The sequence below is a fragment of the Phocoena phocoena genome, chromosome X (assembly GCF_963924675.1).
Source record: "Phocoena phocoena chromosome X, mPhoPho1.1, whole genome shotgun sequence".
NCBI lineage: Eukaryota > Metazoa > Chordata > Mammalia > Artiodactyla > Phocoenidae > Phocoena > Phocoena phocoena.
In genome coordinates, this window is record NC_089240.1 from 115,085,765 (window position 1) to 115,109,343 (window position 23,579).

Below are 23,579 nucleotides of genomic sequence, written 5' to 3' on the forward strand. Positions count from 1 at the left end.
AGTAAACCAACAAACACAGATGGTGATGAGAGCTCTGGGAAATAAAGCAAGGTCAGGGGACTGGGGGGCTAGTGGGAAGGAAAAAAGCTGGGGCTTCGGGAGGGGAGGCCGGAGGGCACTAGGCGAAGGCAGGGAGACCGGGCTGTGGCTGTCATCCTGGCTAGCGAGTGGGGGCCTGGCCCGGGGTGGGAGCTGCAGCGGCTCGGGGGTCAGAGTGTGGTCGAGCGGGAGAGGTGTGGGCTGGCCGCGTGAGGCAAGGTAACCTTGGAGTACAGAAGGAAAGGAGAAGAGGGAATAGGCAGGCCCAGCAAAGGAGAGAGGATCATCTGCGAGGTAGGAAGGAAGCCAGCCCCCCCGCCCCCCCGCAGAGGCCCGAGTGCCGTGAGCAGAGTGATGAGCTGTGCCAGCTGCTGCCGACGGGCACCTCGGGTGCTGAGCCTGACGGGGAATGAAGGAAGATTCCCGATGTGTTTCTAAAGCCACGACTCACTCCATGAGTAAACCCCAGTACGGGAGGCATTACAACAGGGGGGTCTTATTCTGAGGTCTGTGGGCTTTGAAACCTGAGAGAAAATCCCACCTTTATTTGCCCTAACCTCTAACTGAAATCCAGCATTCACGTCCATCATGAATGAAAGCAGTGAACCACAGTATTAGCAGTGTCCGACTCTGTCACCAGTAGAAATTCCAAATGTGCTCGTGTTATGCTGTGGTTAGAGAGGCAGCTCCAAGTACTGCACACGCTCGTCACTGCTTCCAAACACGGGAGCCACAAGACCAGAGGCGATATATATTAATATTGAATGCGTTCATAGAGAACATGTGTTTGAGGTGATCGCTCTTAACTGCATAAAGTGAAATTTAAGGAATACATTTTCAAGAAAGAGAGATTGTATCGAACAATCACAAAAGTTATAAACAACAGGTAATTCACTATGCACTAATCGTCATAACAATACAGAAAGCAAAAATTCAGACATCCATGGAAAGGCTGGACAGGAAAACAGTCAAATCCTTTGTTATCTTCCCGTGTCATATCCAGTAGTCGAATAATAAGTAAGGACATGGGTAATGTCACTGGAAAGATAGAATGAACAGATACAGAACTAGTTTCCCCCCCTATGAAGAATACACCTACTCATAGGTCCCCATTTAAAAAGACATTTTTGGTAGTGGACTTCAATGTCACTGATTTATTCTATGGTCCTTCTGAGAAGGGGTTCCACTCAGGTCTCTATCTGGGGAGGAAGGGCCTAGGCCAGGGCTCTGAGGTCTATCCTGGAGCATCTGGAAGGAACTGGGCAGGAGAGAAGCGAGGAATTTGGAAAGGGTCAACAGAGCTGCTGGGCAGGGCCAGGCTTCAGGTGGCTCCGAGGGAGGGGGAGATGTGTTTGGGACCTGTGGTGAGCAAGGGAGAAGTCAGACCTCTGTACGGGATATCTACAATGTAGCGCTATCTACAGTCTCATCCACTGCAAGACAGTCCTCTGAAGCAGGGAACAGGAGCTCCAAAGGAATAACTTGTTACAAAGTTACATGGTAGGTCAGCACTTCCTCAGGGTTCTGTTTCTTTTTACATAGTTTTTTTTTTTTTTTCTTTTTTTTTCATAGTTTTTAAAAAATTATATTTATTTACTTTTGGCTGCGCTGGGTCTTTGTTGCTGCGCGCGGACTTCTCACTGCGGTCGGTAGCTACTCTTGTTGCGGAGCACCGGCTCTAGGCGCGCGGGCTTCGGTATTTGTGGCGCACGGGCTCTAGAGCGCAAGCTCAGTAGTCCCAAGCAGGGTTTTTGTTTTTGTTTTTGTTTTAAATTCCATCTTGAAAGGTTTCATCTCACAGCCGGCGGCCCCTTCCCCAAGTGGGGTAACTAGCTGCAGACTCAAAACTCCACCCCCCCAAAGAAAAAGGAAAAGCCCCTTGCTTTCATATTTGTCCAGGAGGCGGGACCTCATTTAAGAGCACTGATTCTGGAGCCGGGGGTCAGCCCGGGCTCTGACCCCGAGGTAGCGGTTTAGTGGGACCGGTGAACGCCCCTCTCCCAGGCCTGTGGCATCTGGGCGGTTCCTGCAGGCGCTGCCTGTCACTGCCTCATTGTTATTGCAGTTTCGCGATCCCGAGTACGGGGAATGGTTTGCCTACCTGAACCGAGAAGGGAAGATCGCCCTCACCATCAAGGGGTGGTCCTTTCAAAGGTGAGTGGGGGGAAAGGGCGGGGCCCAGGGGCTCGGGGCACTCGGCTGCCCACGGCCCTCCCAACCCGCCGTCCCGCCTCTCCCCGCAGGCTGCTTCCACGTGCCGTGGTGCCTCGCCATGTGCGAGGAGATGCTGAGTGACCTCCTGAGCCGCCTCGCCCTGGCCTCGGCCCCGGCCCCGGCCCTTAGCGCCCGGTCTCCGCCCGCCGACCCCGCCCGCCGAGGCGCAGAATAAAGCCAAGCCTGCTCCACTGCCCGTGTGTGTGAGCGTCTGTGGGGTGTCGGGTGGTGGACCAACTACCGCCTTTGGCTGGAGAGCACCTGCTCGCCCTGCCAGTGACCCGCCCCACGCGCTGGACCCTCCCACCCTGCCAACAGGCCCGCCCTGCGCCAGGGTCCGCCCGGCCATTGGCCCGGCCCGCCCCGCGGAAAGGCCCCACCCCGCCCTTGGCCCTCCCTGCGCAAGGCCGAGCGGCCGGGAGGGCGGGCCCGGGGGGGCGGGCTCAGCGGCGCGCACTTCCGGCCGGTGGTCGGTTCCGGCGGGCGCGTCATCTTCTGGCGCCGTCCCCGTGATCCCCGACCCAGCCCCAGCCACAGCCCCAGCCACAGCCCTGCCTTGGCAGCCCCGACGTCTCTTCGGAGCGCGGTGGCAGCTGACTGCGTGTTCACGACCCGCTGGGAGCCGCGAGACCCGCCGCCGTTATGAACATCCGCAATGCGAGGGTGAGGGGCCGGGGCCGGAGGCTGTCCGCGCCGCGTGGGAGCGGGGCCCGGTGGCCGCGTGCGCGTGCTCCTGAGGAGCCCGGCCGATCACCGGGCCAGCCGCCCTGGGCGCCCTCGGCCGCCCGGCGCGGAAAAGTGAAGGCCACGTCCCCGTGGGGCTGAATCTACGCCAAGAGGAGGCCGGAGGAGCCAGGGGGGCAGGGCCGGGGCTGCGAACTCTTTCTTTCCGGATGTCGGGTTTCTGTTGGATGGTGTCGGGGAGCTTCCTGGAGCTCAACGTTCATTCCTGGAACAGTCAGTTTTTGCACAGCGGCTGTGGGCCAGGCCTGTGCGGAGACAGTCCCAGCGCCCGCCCAGCCCTGTGGGGGGGCGGGGGTCGCTGAGTAGACAGAGCAGGGTTCTAACACGACCGAGGCCTACTTAGTCACCGCAGCCCCCGGCCTGACTGCATTCCACTGCCCTCCTCTCCCGCAGCCAGAGGACCTGATGAACATGCAGCACTGCAACCTCCTGTGCCTGCCCGAGAACTACCAGATGAAATATTATTTCTCCCATGGCCTTTCCTGGCCCCAGGTGGGCAGCTGTTGAATTTGGGGATGAGGGAAACCAGACCAAGGAAATTCCACCCTGGGTCGGCTTGGGACGAGCCGGCGAGGTCGCACAAGGTCGTGAAGAGTCCGGGGGGCGCATGGGTCAATGAGGCCCTGAGTGTTTCCGGCTGGGGTGGCGGGAGATGGATAGGAGGCGCCTTGAAGAGGGGCGAAGAACAGGGCCAAGGTAGGGGCAGTATTCCCACCTGTGTCCGTCCACTTCTTCTGGGTTAAGGAAAGGGGGCACGGTGTGATGTGGGAAAACCAAGCCACTTGGCCTGGAGGTCAGGAGCTGTCACTGAACTCGCTGCCCGATGGGCTTCTGTCATGCAAACAGCGACAGGCAGGCGCGCTGGGGCCAGGTGTCCGATAAGGGCGCCCCCAGCTCTGACAGGAACTTGTTTTCTGCCTTCTCTTTCCTCCCTGTCACCCAGCTCTCTTACGTCGCTGAGGATGAGAATGGGAAGATTGTGGGGTATGTCCTGGCCAAAATGTGAGTCACCAAGGACGGAGGGACAAGCCTGGTGCCTGACCTGGGGGTGGGGGGAGGAGGGACACCGACACCGCACGCGTCTGATGGATGCTGCCTGGGTTGGGTTTTTTTGTTTCGTTTTGTTAATTAATAGACTGTTCCCTTAGTTCAGTTTCCTCTCACATTAACATCTTGTGGCACATCTGTTACAATGGGTGAACCGATACTGTTACATTATTGCAGAAACCCATAGTTACATTGTTTTACTCTTTGAGTTCTATGTTCCATGGACAAAGGTATAACAATGTATCCGATACTATAGGATCAAACAGAGTAGTTTCACTGCCCTTCCTCCCTCCCCTCTCCCCGGGAACCACTGATCTCTTTACTGTCTCCATAGTTTCGCCTTCTCCAGAAGGTCATATGATTAGAATCATACAGTGTGTAAACATTTCAGACCACCTTTCACTTGGTCATATGCGTTGAAGTCTCCCCCCACGTCTTTTCATGGCTTGAGAGCGCCTTTCTTTTTAGCACTGAACAGTATTCCATTGACACTGCACATGTCTTTTGGCTGCTGCCTGGGGTTTGGAGAGTCCTGGCTCTCCCCCGTCCCGGGACTGGACGCACTTCGGGGTTCACGCCTAGCCTCTCTCCTTTCTTCTTGCTCTAGGGAAGGGGGCCCGCACAACGTGCCCCATGGACACATCACCTCGCTGGTGCGTAGGGCCCACCCAGGCTCTGGTGGGGGCGGGGGCCGAAGTTAGTTGGAGCCGCCCCGAGGTCCCACCTTTCTCCCACCAGGCTGTGAAGCGTTCCCACCGGCGCCTTGGCCTGGCTCAGAAGCTGATGGACCAGGCCTGCGGAGCCATGATCGAGAACTTCAATGCCAAATACGTCTCCCTGCATGTCAGGAAGAGGTGGAAGCCCCGGCCGAGGGAAGGGGGGGTGGGTAGGGGGATACTGTCTGTTTTGTTTTGAATTTTCTTTTATTTATTTTTATACAGCAGGTTCTTATCAGTTTTATACATATTTGTGTGTATATGTCAATCCCAATCTCCCAATTCATCCCACCACCATCAGCGGGGATACTGCCTCGATGTGGATCCTGGGCTGCCTTGGCTTTTGGAGAAGATCGGGAAGTGGGCTTAGTGGGGAGGGGGACCGGGAGGAGGGGCAAGACCTGGATGTGCTGTCCCTGCCTGGCCTCGTCTGTACAGCTCAGCAGTGCCTTATTCCCCTGCAGTAACCGGGCTGCTCTGCGCCTCTACTCCAACATCCTCAACTTTAAGTAAGTAGATCTACATTTTTCTCATGGAGTGGGATGGTCCCCAGGTCTGGCTTATCCAGGTGGCTGAGATGGGCTGAACTACCTTCCAGGCAGGGGCGTGAGGGTGGCTAGGGCTAGCTGAGATGGGGGAGCGGGCCGTGGACAGCACTCTTGGGGGCAGAGCACCTGCCTGCCGCAGGCTGCTTCAGGCATGTCGCGCTTCCGGAGGACGCTTGGTGTTTCTTGCTTGATGCTGGTGGCGGCTATGCTGGAAGGGCAGCACGGTGAAGAGGTTCGGAAGCAGAGACAAGGGCCCAGGACAGGAACAGAAGCCAAGGAGCAGAACTGAGTGACCAGGCACCCAGAAGCATCTAAGCGGGACCAGAAGAAAGGATAAATCTGAGCACGTCCGCGCAGGAAGGGCCAGTGGCAAGAGCAGTGGAGGGATCTAGAGCCCTGGGTGTCCAAGTGGATGAGGCTGGGTCCACTCAGGGATGTGGCCGTCTCTGTGTGCCCAGTGCAGGACAGAGAGAACCTAGCAGGGAACTGCTCTGCCCAGTACATTATGGTGAAAGCTGCTGGAAAGTGAGGCTGAGGTGGGCTGTCCATGGAGGGCCCACTGAGACAGCGTCAACTTCAGCTTGGTGGGGGACGAGGAGGGACTGTTGGGAAGACAAGTGGCCTCCGGGCTGGGTATTTGAGGCAGGATCTTTGGCCTGGATGCAAATGCCTCTGGTGGTTGACAGTTCTAGGGTCTTAAGGCTGGCAGGGCCGTTCTGGGCCATCCAGACTGGCTCCCTTTTCAGTGGCAGGGTGCCCAGGTCTGCATACACACCTCCCAGCGCAGGCTTGGCCCCTGAGCTGCTCGGGCTAGGGGCCACGCTGCCTGGTAACGACCACCAAGAACAGAGGCCCAGGCAGCAGCACCCCTCCCCGGTTCCAGTTGTTAGGTATACAAGCCAGCCATGCATGCCCAGGAAGTGACAGGGAGCAGGGCGGGGAGGGGAGGGGAGGGGACTGCCAAATTCAGGGCTTCAGTTCACAGGAAACCACAGACACAGATCCTTGGTGGCCAGGTTAGGGACGAGGGGCAGTGGCAGGATGCCAGGGGTGGGGGGGAATAAAGGAGCTGGGTGCTACTTACTGTTGGAGAAAGCAGAGGGAAGACCATGTTGGAAATGTCTCCCAAAGGGTCCTTGGGGGGGCAGTGACACCCTGCCCCACTAGCAGATGATGCCAGAAGGCTGAGGAGAATTGCCCCCGATTTGGGTCGCCCTCCTTCTCTCCACCTGCTGCCCCCAGGATCAGCAAAGTGGAGCCCAGATACTATGCAGATGGGGAAGACGCATATGCGATGAAGCGGGATCTCACCCAGATGGCTGATGAGGTAAGAGTCCTGCAGGTAAGAGTCCTGCGGGGCCAGGGCCGCGGTCCCCAGGCAAGGCGAGCAGGGGCGGCCTGGGACAGTTGGAGGCTGTGTCGCCAGGAGTCCTGGCCCTCCTCACCTTAGCTTCCGTAGCTGGCAGGCGGGGAGCCGGACCTTGGCAGGGCCTTAACGAAGGCCATCGGCGCAAGATTCCATTCTCCGAGGAAGAAGCCCGTCCTGCCCAGAGGCTGCTGTGAGAGGAGAGGGAGGAGGCCCCTAGACGTGCTGAGAGACGCGGGGCCTGGGGATGGCTGTGGCTGGCCTCCAAGGCTCGGGTCAGACAGAACTGGGCTGAAGAGAAGTCAGGGTTCTGCCCAAGGCTCCTCGGGGGCCAGGGCCGTTGAGAGGGCTCCACGGCAGCCTTGTGAGGGAGCCGTGATCACCTCCACTTTACAGGAGAGGAAACAGGCCCAGAGGCCTGTTTAGGTCTTCTGTCCATTTTTGGATTGGGTTGTTTGTTTTTTTGTTGTTGAGCTGCATGAGCTGCTTGTAAATTTTGGAGATGAATCCTTTGTCAGTTGCTTCATTTGCAAATATTTTCTCCCATTTTGAGGGTTGCCTTTTCGTCTTGTTTATGGTTTCCTTTGTTGTGCAAAAGCTTTGAATACATGTTTGTGTATATATGTCCCATTTGTTTATTTTTATTTCCCATTTGTTTATTTTTGTTTTTATTTCCATTACTCTAGAAGGTGGATCAAAAATGATCTTGCTGTGATTTATGTCAAGGAGTGTTTTTCCTATGTTGTCCTCTAAGAGTTTTATAGTGTACAGTCTTACATTTAGGTCTTTAATCCATTTTGAGTTTATTTTTGTGTATGGTGTTAGGGAGTGTTCTAATTTCATTCTTTTACATGTAGCTGTCCAGTTTTCCCAGCACCACTTATTGAAGAGGCTGTCTTTTCCCCATTGTATATCCTTGCCTCCTTTGTCATAGATTAGTTGACCATAGGTGCATGGGTTTACCTCTGGGCTTTCTATCCTGTTCCATTGATCTATATTTCTGTTTTTGTGCCAGTCCATATTGTCTTGATGACTGTAGCTTTGTAGTATAGTCTGAAGTCAGGGAATCTGATTCCTCCAACTCCGTTTTTTTCCCTCAAGACTGCTTTGGCTATTTGGGGTCTTTTGTGTCTCCATACAAATTTTAAGATTTTTTGTTCTAGTTCTGTGAAAAATGCCATTGGTAATTTGATAGGGATTACATTGAATCTGTAGATTGCTTTGGGTAATATAGTCATTTTCACAATGTTGATTCTTCCAATCCAAGAACATGGTGTATCTCTCCATCTGTTTCTATCATCTTTAATTTCTTTCATCAGTGTCTTATAGTTTTCTGCATACAGGCCTTTTGTCTCCATAGGTAGGTTTATTCCTAGGTATTTTATTCTTTTTGTTGCAGTGATAAATGGGAGTGTTTCCTTAATTTCTCTTTCAGATTTTTCATCATTAGTGTATAGGAATGCAAGAGATTTCTGTGCATTAATTCTGTATCCTGCAACTTTACCAAATTCATTGATTAGCTCTAGTAGTTTTCTGGTGGCATGTTTAGGGTACTCTATATATAGTAGCATGTCATCTGCAAACAGTGACAGTTTTACTTCTTCTTTTCCAATTGTATTGCTTTTATTTCTTTTTCTTCTCTGATTGCCATGGCTCAGACTTCCAAAACTATTTTGAATAATAGTGGTGAGAGTGGACATCCTTGTCTTGTCCCTAATCTTAGAGGAAATGCTTTCAGTTTTTCACCATTGAGAATGATGTTTGCTGTGGGTTTGTCATATATGACCTTTATTATGTTGAGGTAGGTTCCCTCTATGCCCACTTTCTGGAGAGTTTTTATCATAAATGGGTGTTGAATTCTGTCAAAAGCTTTTTCTGCATCTATTGAGATGATCATATGGTTTTTGTTCTTCAATTTATTAATATGGTGTATCACATTGATTAATTTGTGTATATTGAAGAATCCTTGCATCTGTGGGATAAATCCCACTTGATCATGCTGTATGATCCTTTTAATGTGCTGTTGGATTCTGTTTACTAGTATTTTGTTGAGGATTTTTGCATCTATATTCATGAGTGATATTGGTCTGTCATTTTCTTTTATTGTAGTATCTTTGTCTGGTCTTGGTATCAGGGTGATGGTGGCCTCATAGAATGATTTGGGAGTGTTCCTTCCTCTGCAGTTTTTTGGAAGAGTTTGAGAAGGATGGGTGTTAGCTCTTCTCTAAATGTTTGATAGGATTCACCTGTGAAGTCATCTGGTCCTGGGCTTTTGTTTGTTGGAAGATTTTTAACCACAGCTTCAATTTCATTTCTTGTGATTGGTCTGTTCATATTTTCTATTTCTTCCTGGTTCAGTCTTGGAAGGTTATACCTTTCTAAGAATTTGTCCATTTCTTCCAGGTTGTCCATTTTATTGGCGTAGAGTTGCTTGTAGTAGTCTCTTAGGAGGCTTTGTATTTCTGCAGTGTCTGTTGTATCCTCCTTTTTCATTTCTAATTTTATTGATTTGAGTCCTCTTCCTCTTTTTCTTGATGAGTTTGGTTAATGGTTTATCAATTTTGTTTATCTTCTCAAAGAACCAGCTTTTAGTTTTATTGATCTTTGCTATTGTTTTCTTTGTTTCTATTTCATTTATTTCTGCTCTGATCTTTATGATTTCTTTCCTTCTGCTAATTTTCGGTTTTGTTTGTTCTTCTTTCTCTAGTTCCTTTAGGTGTAACGTTAGATTGTTGATTTGAGATTTTTCTTGTTTCTTGCAGTAGGCTTGTATAAATAAAAACTTCCCTCTTAGAACTGCTTTTGCTGCATCTGATAGGTTTTGGATCGTCGTGTTTTCATTGTCGTTTGTCTCTAGGTATTTTTTGATTTCCTCTTTGATTTATTCAGTGATTTCTTGGTTATTTAGTAACGTATTGTTTAGCCTCCATGTGTTTGTGTTTTTTACATTTTTTTCTCTGTAATTGATTTCTAGTCTCATAGTGCTGTGGTCAGAAAAGATGCTTGATATGATTTCAATTTTCTTAAATTTACTGAGGCTAGATCTGTGACCCAGTATGTGATCTATCCTGGGGAATGTTATGTGCGCACTTGAGAAGAAAGTGTAATCTGCTGTTTTTGGATGGAATGTCCCATAAATATCAATTAAATCTATCTGGTCTATTGTGTCATTTAAAGCTTGTGTTTCCTTATTAGTTTTCTGTTTGGATGATCTGTCCAGTGGTGTAAGTGAGGTGTTAAAGTCCCCACTATTATTGTGTTACTGTCGATTTCCTCTTTTATAGCTGTTAGCAGTTGCCTTATGTATTGAGGTGCTCCTATGTTGGGGGCATATATATTTATAATTGTTATATCTTCTTCTTGGATCGATCCCTTGATCATTATGTAGTGTCCTTCCTTGTCTCTTGTAACATTCTCTATTTTAAAGTCTGTTTTATCTGATATGAGTATTGCTACTCCAGCTTTCTTTTGATTTCCATTTGCATGGAATATCTTTTTTCATCCCCTCACTTTCAGTCTGTATGTGTCCCTAGGTCTGAAGTGGGTCTCTTGTGGACAGCATATATATGGGTCTTGTTTTTATATCCATTCAGCAAGCCTGTGTCTTTTGGTTGGAGCATTTAATCCATTCACATTTAAGGTAATTATCGATATGTATGTTCCTTTTACCATTTTCTTAATTGTTATGGTTTTGTTTTTCTAGGTCCTTTTCTTTTCTTGTGTTTCCTACTTAAAGAAGTTCCTTTAGCATTTGTTGTAGAGCTGATTTGGTGGTGCTGAATTCTCTTAGCTTTTGCTTGTCTGTAAAGCTTTTGATTTCTCCATCGAATCTGAATGAGATCCTTGCTGGGTAGAGTAATCTTGGTTTTAGGTTCTTCCCTTTCATCACTTTAAATATGTCATGCCACTCACTTCTGGCTTGTAGTGTTTCTGCTGAGAAATCAGCTGTTAACCTTATGGGAGTTCCCTTGTATGTTATTTGTCATTTTTCCCTTGCTGCTTTCAATAATTTTTCTTTGTCTTCAATTTTTGCCAATTTGATTGCTATGTGTCTTGGCGTGTTTTTCCTTGGGTTTATCCTGTATGGGACTCTCTGTGCTTCCTGGACTTGGGTGGCTGTTTCCTTTCCCATGTTAGGGAAGTTTTCGACTATAGTCTCTTCAAATATTTTCTCGGGTCCTTTCTCTCTCTCTTCTCCTTCTGGGACCCCTATAATGTGAATGTTGTTGCATTTAATGTTGTCCCAGAGGTCTCTTAGGCTGTCTTCATTTCTTTTCATTCTTTTTTCTCTATTCTGTTCCACAGCAGTGAATTCCACCATTCTGTCTTCCAGGTCACTTATCCATTCTTCTGCCTCAGTTATTCTGCTATTGATTCCTTTTAGTGTATTTTTCATTTCAATTATTGTATTGTTCATCTCTGTTTGTTCTTTAATTCTTCTAGGTGTTTGTTCTTTAATTCTTCTAGGTCTTTGTTAAACATTTCTTGCATCTTCTCAATCTTTGCCTCCATTGTTTTTCCGAGGTCCTGGATCATCTTGATCATCATTATTCTGAATTCTTTTTCTGGAAAGTTGCCTCTCTCCACTTCATTTAGTTGTTTTTCTGGGGTTTTATCTTGTTCCTTCATCTGGTACATAGCCCTCTGCCTTTTCATCTTGTCTGTCTTTCTGTGAATGTGGTTTTTGTTCCACAGGCTGCAGGATTGTAGTTCTTGCTTCTGCTGTTTGCCCTCTGGTGGATTAGGCTATCTAAGAGGGCTGTGCAAATTTCCTGATGGGAGGGACTTGTCTAGTCCATCTTTAAATATTAGAGTTTCTTCAGTCTCATTGCTAGAGCCTCTTGTTTATTCATTCTTTCCTCATCCTTTAGGTAATCTCACCCATTCCCAGGGGGTCCTCTACAATACTATCTCTGTAGCCTCAGGCTGGGGATTTTTTGTTTTGTTTTGTTTTGTTTTCTTGCTGCACCTGCGGCTTGTAGAATCTTAGCTTCCTAACAAGGGATTGAATCTGGACCTCCTGAAGTGCAAGCGTGGAGTCCTATCCACTGGATCGCCAGGGAATTCCCAGCCCCAGCGTTTATATTATCTGTGCCAGATCCCTCCCTTGGGCTCCTCAACCTGCATATCCAGCTTCCTGTCTGACGTCACTGTTCGGCTGCCCCCAGTTCATTAATTCATTCCCTTGCCAAATACCCACTGGGTACCTACTCTGTGTCGGTCACTATGGTAGGGACTGGTATACAATGCTGAATAAAATGCACTTGGTCCCTGCCCTCATGAAGTTTACATTTAGTGGTGGGGGTGTGAGAAAATGAACAAGAAAACAAAGAAAAAATAGTGAAATCCACTACTTTTTTTGAATTTTATTTTATTTTTTAAACAGCAGGTTCCTATTAGTTACCTATTTTGTACATCTTAGTGTATATATGTCAATCCCAATCTCCCAGTTCATCCTACCACCACTCCCCACCACCACTTTCCCCTCTTGGTGTCCATTCGTTTGTTCTCTACATCTGTGTCTCTATTTCTGCCCTGCAAACTGGTTCATCTGTACCATTTTCCAGGTTCCACATATATGCATTAATATAAGACATTTGTCTGAAAACCACTATTTTTTGAATAAAGTAAGCTGCAGTAATAGAGAATGTTTTTAAAAATGTGTGTGCAAGTGTAGGAGGCCTACTTACAATAGCCAGGGAAGATCTCCCTGGAGGTACTGTCATGGAAGCTGAGAGTTCAAGGATAAAAAGCAATCGCTCATGGGAAGAACATTCTAGATAGTAGCGACAGTATGTGCAAAGGCCCTGCTGAGGAAAAGAATGAGAAGTATGTGAAGAACTTAAAGGAAGCCACTAGGCTGGAATATGGTGATTTAGGGAAAACAATGACAGTTAATCTAGCCAGAAGGTTAGGAAAGTGTCAGATTATCCAGGATGCTTTAAGTCATAGGGAGGATTTGCGGGGTTTATGCTAAGAACAGTGGGAGCCACCGAAAAGCTTTAATCCAGGAGAAGCACTTGAGCTGATTGGTATTTTTGAAAGCTGACTCTGGCAGCTCCGTGGAGAATGAGTCATAAAGGGGCAAGCATGGAAGCTGGAAAAAGGACTTTAAGGCTGTGTGAGCTATGGCGTGGCTTGGACTAGGATAGGGGTTGTGGACAGGATGAAAAGTGGATAGATTAGAAAGATAGTTGGGGGAGTTCCCTGGCGGTCCAGTGGTTAGGACTCAGCACTTCCCTGGTCAGGGAACTAAGATTTCCCCATGCCCCATGGCATGGCCAAAAAAAAAAAAAAAGGTAGTTGGGAAGTTGAAACAGTGCAGAAGAGTCTACCTAAGAACTAGATCCTGGTGCTAGAATGTCTGGTTTGAAGCCTGGCTCTGCCACTTCCTAGCTGCATGGATTCGGGCAAATCCATAATTTCAGTGTCCTCATTTATAAAATGACTATAATAATAGTAGTTATAGGAAGTATCAGGATGAAATGAGTTAATATACATAACATTTCTTAGAGCATAATAAGCATGATTGATATTAAGTGTTAGCTATTAATATTAATGATGCATTGGTTATGCAGGGTGAGGGAGGAATCAATGGTGATGCCAGATTTCTAGCATGAGCTGCTGGATGTCTTCTTGAGACACTAGAGTAGCAAAACTTCAGTCTTGGGTAAAACTGATGTTTTACTTTCTCCATGTCTACTGGAAAAAGTCATACAATTGGGCAGATTGAGCCTATTGTAAAATCCATGATCATAGACCTCAAATGAGACTTCAGTATGGCCCAGGAATTTTACTACATATTTTTAGTCAATTCACTCACCTTCCTTCTGCAACCATTTTTTACAACTTTCTCCACTCTCCTCTAACCTCCTACCCCAGCACCACCTCCCACCTGCTCCCACACGTTCAATATTTGACCACAACTCTTATTTCATAGAGAAAGTAGAAGCCGTTAGATAGGAACTCCCGTCATTTTCTGGCGACCAAACACACGTATCTTACCCATCTCTACATCCACCCTACCTTCCTTTTCCCCTGCTACATAGGATAGTGGTTCCCAAAGTGTAATTAATTCCCCAGAACAGAACAGGAGAGTCAACAGTGCCTGGGAACTTGCTGGAAATGCAGATTTGTAGACCCCACTTCCAGATCTATAGAATCACAAACTCTGGTGGAGGAAGGGGCAGCAACCTGTTTTAACAAGCTCTCCAGGGAATTCTGATGCACAAACCAATGCAAGAGAAGAATGATGCCTCTTCTCATTGAAGGCCATTCCTTTACTTGTGCTTGGATGATGTCCTCCCCTGCTTTCCTGGGAATTTTATGTCATTATCTCTTTTTCCTCATGTATATTCAACCTCTCCTTCTCAACTGGAGCTTTCTCACGCACACTAAAACATGCTCTCACACAACATTGTAAATCAACTATACTCCAATAAAAATTAATTAAAAAAAACAAAACAAAACAAAAAAATAAAACATGCTCAAGCCTTTCTCACATACAAAACTGTCTCTTTCAATCTTTCATCCCCTTCTGGCTACCACAGGATAGTTTTCCTCCCCTCCACAGCCGAACATCTTGAAAGAGTTGTTGCTGGTGTGGGATAATGGGTAGTCAATAGTCTTATGAGACTCCCACTGCTGGTGGGAGGGAAAATTGGTACAGCCATTTGGGAGGGCAGTTTGGTAGTACAATAACTATTAAAATATAAAAAGTGCAGGCAGTGTCTATTAAAATTTAAATGAGCATTCCCTTCTTGTTGCCTTCTTTGACAGGGTGAGTGTATATAAGGCAGTTTTCTGCAGAATTGTGAGCGACTGGGGAAAAAATAGAAACAACTTAAATGACTATCAGTATAGGAATGCCAAATAAATTATGATACAGTGTGTAATATCGGTAGTGCATTTATTAAAATAATGAAGTGGCTCATTCTGTACATCATGTTTTACTATATATGTTTATGTAAAACATATGCACATGTATATATATGTGTCTACATTAAATTATGTTATTATCTATAACATTAATATGTTAATACCCAGAAAAAGGCCAGGAAGGACACACCAAACGAATAACTATGGTTACCTCTGAAAGGTGAGGAAGACGACCAGGATTGGTAGCAGCAGTCAAAGAGGATTTTAGTCCTGTCTGTAACGTTTTCATTTTTTAAAGGAAAATATATTTATGTATTATATAATTAAAAATCAAATAAAAGAAAGAGTTGTCAAAAAAGAAAGAGTTATCTATACCAGCTACTCCATTTTATCACCTCTCACTCAATTCTTAACCCACTCCAATCTGGCTTTTATCCAGGTCATTTCCCCAAAATAGCTCTTTCATGTCGGAAATGACATCTGTGTCACCACATCTAAAAGATAAGATGTTTTCTGCTATTTTACTTGGCCATTTTTTGTTCTTGGCCACTTTCTCCTTGAAACACTCTCTTCCCTTGGGCTTCCAAGCTCTTTTATATTTAACAACACATTCTTCTGGCTTTCCACCTACATCTCTGCCTGATCTCTCTCTAACAACTCTGCAGCTTGCCTATCCTTCTCTACTAGACTACAAATTTGTTGAATTTTTTTCAAAGGCTTGCCCTGGATCCTCTTCTCTTCTCATTCTGTACTCTCCCAATAAGTGATTTCTTTTATCATCCATAAGCCATCAACTTCCAAATTTGCATCTCCCATTCCATGGCTATATGTTCAGCTGCATGTTTGATATCTCAATTTGTAACTCTCAAGTCTCCTCAAGTACAATAGGTCCCCCCAAAACCCCTCTTAATCTCTCTCTATCCCCTTAAATCTAGTCCTCTTTCAATATGCCATGCCTTAGTGAATGGTTCCACCATCCATCCAGTTGTGCAAGCCAGAGACCAATGAATCTGCCATGACACTTCCCTTTTCTCTCTCTCTCTCTTTTTTTTTTTTTTTTTTTTTTTGCGGCACGAGGGCCTCTCACTGTTGTGGCCTCTCCCGTTGCGGAGCACAGGCTCCGGACGCGCAGGCTCAGCAGCCATGGCTCACGGGCCCAGCCGCTCCGCGGCATGCGGGATCTTCCCGGACCGGGGCACGAACCCGCGTCCCCTGCATCGGCAGGCGGACTCCCAATCGCTGCGCCACCAGGGAAGCCCTCTCTCTCTCTTTTTTTTTGGCCACACCGGGTGGCATGTGGGATCTTAGTTCCCAGACCAGGGATCAAACACCGAGCCCACTGCATTGGCAGTGCAGAGTCTTACCCACTGGACCACCAGGGAAGTCTGTGGTGATCATTTCTCAATGATCGCTGTAATAAAGGAATATAGGTACCCTTTTGATAACAAGTTGATATTGGTGCAGAAATACAATTCAGTCAGAAACTCTAGTATCAGGGAAAAAACTAAAACTCTCCATTCTCACCATATCACAGAGCATATAAATTATAAGAATAATTACTCAGATGGAAAACTTAATCTTCAAAGTGTTAAGCCTGTGAAATCAAGCTATTTCAATGGCTGCCTTGTTGTACGAAAGTGGTAGGTGTGGATAAAAGGAGAAGATCCAGAGTTAACAATTGACTAAATGGGGGAGGCAGACAGAACTTTAATACAGTGTGAAAGTGACAAATCACAAGTATACACAGGGTGTAGTGGGAGCACATACAAGGGGCACTTAATCCAACTCTGTGGTATGTGTGTGTGGTGTGGTATATATGCGGAGTGGGGGGCTGTCAGGGAAGATATGCTAGGAAAGGTAACTTTCCACATTAACTGAAATATACAAGCAAGATTTCAGCCAAGCAAAAGGTGGGAGAGGGGGGTGGCAGGGTCTGCAGAGGCTACTATACCAAGGAACAGCAAGGATCAATTTGTTCAGAGACCAGAGAGAACGGCCTCTTCGTGTAACTGAAAGTAGTTCTTTGGAGCAGGATCAGAGAGTAGATTGACTATGGGAGTGGCATCTCCATCCTCCACCCTCCTCCCCTGCACTAAATTTTGATGCGGGAGTGGTGTATGTATGTGAGGGCGAAGGGTTAGGTCATGCAGGTCTTCCCGAGCAAAGGCAGAGTTTGTACTTAATCCTTAGGGCAATGAAGAACCAGGACAAGATGTTTTCCACTTTTTATTTCAAGATAATTTTAGATTTACTGAAGTGTTGCAAAAGTAGTACAGCAAGGTCTCATTCACTGAACTTCCCTTAACATAAACATCTTGCATAACCACGGTAGAATGATCAAACTAAGAAATCAAGGTTGGTACAATACTATTAGCTACACTACAGACTTCATTGGGATTCCACCAGTTTTTCCACTAAGGTCCTTTTTTTGTCCAATCCAGGACCCACATTGCATTGAGCTGTCCAGCAAAGGATTTTAAAGAAGAGTGTGACGTGATCACATTTGCAATGTCAGTTTGAGAGAAACATATTTAGATTTTGGGCAATGGGGAAGGAAAAAGTGAGTCAAGTTAGGAAGCCCAGGGAATAAGCTAGTCTGGCCCTGTTGGCACCCTATGAAAGTTATGATGTAGCCTCTGGAGCTGACACACTGGCCTACCATGGCACATTTAGTTTCCTTTCTGATGTTCCGATATGCTGATTTAGAAACATGGTTTAACTAGAGCATGATTCCACTGGATCACAGTATTCCTTTGTTCTACTACTCAATTTTGGTATGGACACATTGAAGTGAACTGGAAAGAGGATGGGAACTGCAGCTTGGATATTTTTAACTCCAAATGGTTAGAAACATGGGGGAAAAAATAACTATTAAACACTTAGTAGTTGCATTTTCTTTAATGTGGCCTGAAGCATCTGTTTTTGTGAAGTGCCATTCCTTGTGTTTCCCTTTACAAAACTGTCTGAGTGACACTGCATGTCACGAATTGCATGGTTAAATCTCTCTATGTGCCATTGTCAAAGATAGCTCCGAACTTGAGATTTATATGCTTTGCTCAATTCTTTACTTGTTTCTGGAACATTCTTAGTTGATGTAGCTGGAAGCGTAACAGCTACGTTATAAAATGAGTTTATTTCTTTTTTATTACCAGACATTTTTCACTTCCTTTTTTTTTAATTTATTTTTTTGGCCCACACCATGTGGCTTGTGGAATCTTAATTCCCTAACCAGGGATCAAACCTGGGCCCCCTGCAGTGGAAGCACAGAGTCGTAACCACTGGACTGCCAGGAAAGTCCCTCTCTTTCTTTTTTTTAAAAAAATATTTATTTATTTATTTACTTTTGGCTGGGTTGGGTCTTCATTGCTGTGCATGGGCTTCCTCTAGTTGTGGCGAGTGGGGGGCTACTCTTCGTTGCAGTGTGTGGGCTTCTCACTGCAGTGGCTTCTCTCGTTGCGGAGCATAGGCTCTAGGCAGGCAGGCCTCAGTAGTTGTGGCACGTGGGCTCAGTAGTTGTGGCTCGTGGGCTCTAGAGCACAGACTCAGTAGTTGTGGCATACAGGCTTAGTTGCTCCGCAGCATGTGGGATCTTCCCAGACCAGGGCTCGAACCTGTGTCCCCTGCATTGGCAGGCGGATTCTTAACCATTGCACTACCAGGGAAGTCTTTCACTTTCTTTTAATACCGTTATTTTTAAGAACTATATTAGATATCAGGAGACCTGCTTTCTAGCCTTGACTTGGTCACCTATTAGCTGTGTGACCTTGGACGAGCAAATTAACTTCTCCTGTTCTCAGTTACTTCACATTAAATAACTACCCTGCCAACCTCATATAGTCAGGTAAAATAATGGATGGACACAAACTTTGCAAACTCTACTGCTACATAAATAAGGGGGGTATTATCCTCGTTATCTACATTTACTCACATCTCTTGATTGCATCCTCTTTTGATTTCCAAATGAGGTAAAACATATAAAATGTCTGTGACAGTGTAAGTGAATTCATTCATTAATTCATTTATTCTGAATTTATGTATTATGTTCTAAGTGCCCAGATCTTCACTATGGATTTGAAGATCAGTAGGAAATGGATCCTGTGCTCTAATGCTTACTTTCAGTAGAGAGAGAGATACAAGTAGGCAAATAAAATTAATAAAATGTTCTTTACTTTTCCACCAAATACTCGTAATGGCACAGGAGAGAGAACCCGTGTCTCCCTGGAGTTTGGGGCATAGCCTACATTAAGAAATTAATTTCTTTGAAATGGAAAGATAACCCATGCTCTTGTATTGGAAGAATTAATACTGTTAAAATGGCTATACTACCCAAAGCAATCTACAGATTTAATTATCAAATTACCCATGGCATTTTTCACAGGACTAGAACAAATAATCCTAAAAATCATATGGAACCATAAAAGGCCCAGAATTGCCAAAGCAATCCTGAGGAAAAAGAACAAAGCAGGAGGCATAACCCTCCCAGACTTCAGACAGTACTACAAAGCTACAGTAATCAAAACAGTATGGTACTAGCACAAAAACAGACATATGGATCAATGGAACAGAATAGAGAGTGCAGAAATAAATCCACACACCTATGGTCAATTAATCTTTGACAAAGGAGGCAAGAATATACAATGGAGAAAAGACAGTCTCTTCAGCAATGTTGGGAAAGCTGGACAGCCACATGTAAATCAATGGAGTTAGAATACACCAGCACACACAAAAATAAACTCAAAATGGCTTAAAGACTTAAATATAAGACATGACACCATAAAACTCCTAGAAGAGAACATAGGTAAAACATTCTTTGACATAGGTTGTACTAATGTTTTCTTAGGTCCGTCTCCCATGGCAAACATTCTCTGATATACATTGTACCAATGCTTTCTTAGGTCAGTTTCCAAAGGCAATAGACATAAAAGCAAAAATAAATAGGACCTAATCAAACTTTAAGCTTTTGCACAGCAAAGAAAACCATAAACAAAACCAAAAGGCAACCTACGGACTGGGAGGAGATATTTGCAAATGATGCAACCAACAAGGGCTTAATTTCCAAAATATATAAACAGCTTATAGAACTCAATAACAAAAAAACCAAACAATCCAGACAAAAAATGGGCAGAAGACCTAATTAGACATTTCTCCAAAGAAGACATACAGATGGCCAACAGGCATATGAAAAGATGCTCCACATCACTAATTATTAGAGAAATTCAAATCAAAACTACAATGAGAGTACACCTCACACTGGTCAGAATGGCCATCATTAAAAAGTTGACAAATAACAAGTGCTGGAGAGGGTGTGGAGAAAAGGGAACCCTCCTACACTGTTGGTGGGAATGTAAGTTGGTACAGCCACTATGGAGGACAATATGGAGGTTCCTCAAAAAACTAAAATTAGAATTAGAGTTCTGTCCAGATATATGCCCAGGAGTGGGGTTGCTGGATCATATAGCAACTCTAATTCGAAAAGATACATGCACCCCAATGCACTATTTATAATAGCCAAGACATGGAAGCAACCTAAATGTCCATCAACAGATGAATGGATAAAGAAGATGTGGCATATATATATACACACACACACACATATATATGTATGTATATACATATATATACACACACAATGGAATACTACTCAGCAATAAAAAAGAACAAAATAATTTGCAGTAACATGGATGGGCCTAGAGATTATCATACTAAGTGAAGTGAGTCAGAAAGAGAAAGACAAATACTGTATGATATCACTTGTATGTGGAATCTAAAATATGACACAAATGAAATTATTTATGAAACGGAAACAGACTCACAGACATACAGAACAGAGTTGTGGTTGTGAAGGGGGAGGGGGGGTGGGAGAGGGATGTATTGGAAGTTTGGGATTAGCAGATGCAAACTATTACATATAGAATGACTTTATAAACAACAAGGTCCTACTGTATAGCACGGGGAACTATATTCAATATCCTGTAGTAAACCACACTTGAAAAAAATATGAAAAAGAATATGTATCTGTCGACCTACCTACCTATATATCTGAATCACTTTGCTGAACACCAAAAACTAATACAACATTGTAAATCAACTATATTTCAATAAAAAATTATAAAAGAAATTAATTTCTTTGAATTTTCTATTTTAAAAGCCTTACAAATTTGCATTCTACACCACAGTGTAGTCCTGTTTATTTTGTTATTGCTTTTTTTACACAGCAACCAGCCAAGTGGGGTTTATTCGGTAAATACAAGCCTGACTCAATATTTTAAAATCAATGTAATGCATCATGTCAATAATCTTAAGAAGAAACACAAAATTGCATCAATTGATGCCAAAAATTGGATAAAATTCAATAACCAGTCATGATAAAAATTTTCAGCACACTGGAAGAGAAGGGAACTTTGTTAACCTGATAAAGGGCAGCTACAAAAAGCCTATAGTTAATATCATGCTTAATGGTGAAAGACTGAATGCTTTCCGCCTAAGATGGAGAACAAGGCAAGGATGTCCATTCTCATCACTTCTATTCAACATTGTATTGGAAATCCTGGCCAATAGAAATTGAAAGGTCCCTGTTTGCATACAAGATGAGAAGGTGTACAGGGCTGGCTGGAGATGGCAGGCAGGCCTTACTCCTGTAAGACGTGGTCAAATTGGCTCATGGTGGGAGGGGGGCTTTGGTGTTGGGGAAAACCAGGCCTGCCTAGAGGATTACTCCCACAAGGCTGCTCTGGGGCTTCTGCATCTTCTAGGGTTGTGGGGAAGCAGAAACAAACTCTTAGAGCCCCTGTAGCACAGAGAATATGCTGTATCTCTGGGACCAGCAGTGGGCCAGAGCGGGTGATAATCACACACTGATGACATCAGGAGGGCTGTATCTTGTTGCTGACGATGGGGACGTAACCTTCGGTGATGCTTTACTTCTTGAGGTTAACAGAAAACAGCCCTGCAGGGATTTTTAATGGAAGACTTCAATGGCACTACTGGAGTTGTAGAGGATGAGGATGGTGATACGCTGACCACTGCTCTTTCCTGCTTCTCAAAATCTCGAGAGTGCGGGGAGGGGCGGGGCCAGGCGTCCTGCTGGTGATGTGGGTGGCACTCCTCCTCCAGGGAGTGCCCAGAACCTGCCCCCTCGCTTAGCAGGATCCTGCGGGCGCTTGGCAGTCTGCCCCGTCCCGAAGCAGATTACGCCTGCTGGGTCCTAGCACATCTTCTAGATGTTCGGGCCCAGGCCTGAGAGACTGGAGGAGCATCCAGTTTATTTTCATTTATACTCTTTTTCATCCAAAGGCAGGCCGGAGAGAGGTGGTCACGCAGTGGTGAAACACAAAACTTTTACTCAAGCTCTGGTTACTTCCAACCATGACCATTCTCTCGCTTACTAGCTCCCTTCTTCTGGTCCTCTTCTCAAAAATGGTGCCCCTTCTGATCGTGTTATCCTGTTTTCCAAATCTTTACAGGGATGTCTCCAGCTCTTTTGGTCAGGTTCAATCTTTTTTTAAAATAAATTTATTTATTTATTTTTGGCTGCATTGGGTCTTCGTTGCTGCACGCGGGCTTTCTCTAGTTGCCACAAGTGGGGGCTACTCTTCCTTGCCGTGCGCAGGCTTCTTATTCCAGTGGCTTCTCTTGTGAACACTGGCCCTAGGTGCGCGGGCTTCAGTAGCTGTGGCATGCAGGCTCAGTAGTTGTGACTCACGGGCTTCGTTGCTCCGCGGCATGTGGGATCTTCCAGGACCAGGGCTTGAACCCGTGTCCCTTGCATCAGCAGGCGGATTCTTAACCACTGCGCCACCAGGGAAGCCCCCACGTTCAATGTTTTTACTAACAACTCCCCTAATTCTGATCGTTGGTACATTTTCTCCATTCCTTTGTCCTACAACTTTTTCTACCCCTCTAATCCAGGAGTTAACTCGCTAAATTTCGACCTGCCTCTGCTATTGGCCAGTTAGCTGCCTTTGTTCTGTCTTGAATTGCCCCCCCTGCCAATCAGCAGAAGATGCAGACCTTTTGGAGCCAGGGAACTTGCACAGAAAGGCCCTTGGGGAGGCGCACACGTCTCAGCATAAACAAATGACCTCTTGTTCTCCAAAGCTCTTGAGACACAAGGAGGAAAAATAATACGCTCTTCTACTATCTTTGTCCTATGATACCTACAATACTTTCTAGGTCCAAGTACAGGCACTTTGCATTATAAGACAGCACAAGGAGCAGAAGGTAAGGGCGACAAGGATTCTTACAGAGGTCGCAAAATAAGATCCCTGCCGCTTAGAGAAAGAAAACTTTAAGAATCTTAAGAGCAACCCCCTTTCTTCCCCTCTCTCTTCTTCAGTTTTTTTCCCTTTCTTCCCCCTTCCCCAGACCTGCACCGTCCAACAGAAATATAACTAGAGCCACATACGTAATTTTAAATGTTCTAGTAGCCACACACAAAAAGTAGAGGGAGGGATAAATTAGGAATTTGGGATTAAAAGATGCACACTTATTATAAAATAGATAACAAGGACCTACTGTATAGCACAGGGAACTATATTCAATATCTTATAATAACCTATAATGGAAAAGAATCTGACAAAGAATAGCTATATACACATATGTATAACTGAATCACTGTCTTGTACACCTGAAACTAACACAACATTGTAAATCAACTATACTTCAATAAAAAAACTTAAGCCACAAAAAAGAAACAGGTGGAATTAATTTTAATGTTTTATTTAATGCAAGAGACTCCAAATATTATCATTTCAACATGTAATCAATATGAAGTTGGAGAGGTTTTGCATTCTTTTTACCGTGCAAATTCTTTGAAACCTAGTGTACAATGTACACTTACAGACATCAGTTTCGTACTTGCTGCATTCCAAGCGCCGAATAACCACCACACTGGGCAGCAAGGCCCAGGAATTCCCCTCCCGCCCACCCTGGCAGCAAGAACTGAAGATGGCGGGGCGGTAACCCTGCTATTGGTACTAAGAGAGGCAAAATCAGGAGGACGCGAGACTCTGTGATGCTGGGAAGTTG

General features: G+C 45.4%; 1 protein-coding gene across 1 annotated transcript; it reads left to right on the top strand.

Annotated features, from left to right (window-relative positions):
- Positions 1-2,895: 2,895 nt before the first annotated feature.
- LOC136142269 (N-alpha-acetyltransferase 11-like) lies at positions 2,896-23,513 on the top strand. Its single transcript, XM_065900275.1, has 9 exons — positions 2,896-2,916; positions 3,391-3,489; positions 3,941-3,981; positions 4,652-4,697; positions 4,783-4,898; positions 5,225-5,269; positions 6,551-6,650; positions 21,490-21,559; positions 23,374-23,513. Exons 1-9 carry the CDS (start codon positions 2,896-2,898, stop codon positions 23,511-23,513), a joined length of 678 nt encoding a protein of 225 aa, XP_065756347.1.
- Positions 23,514-23,579: the final 66 nt, after the last annotated feature.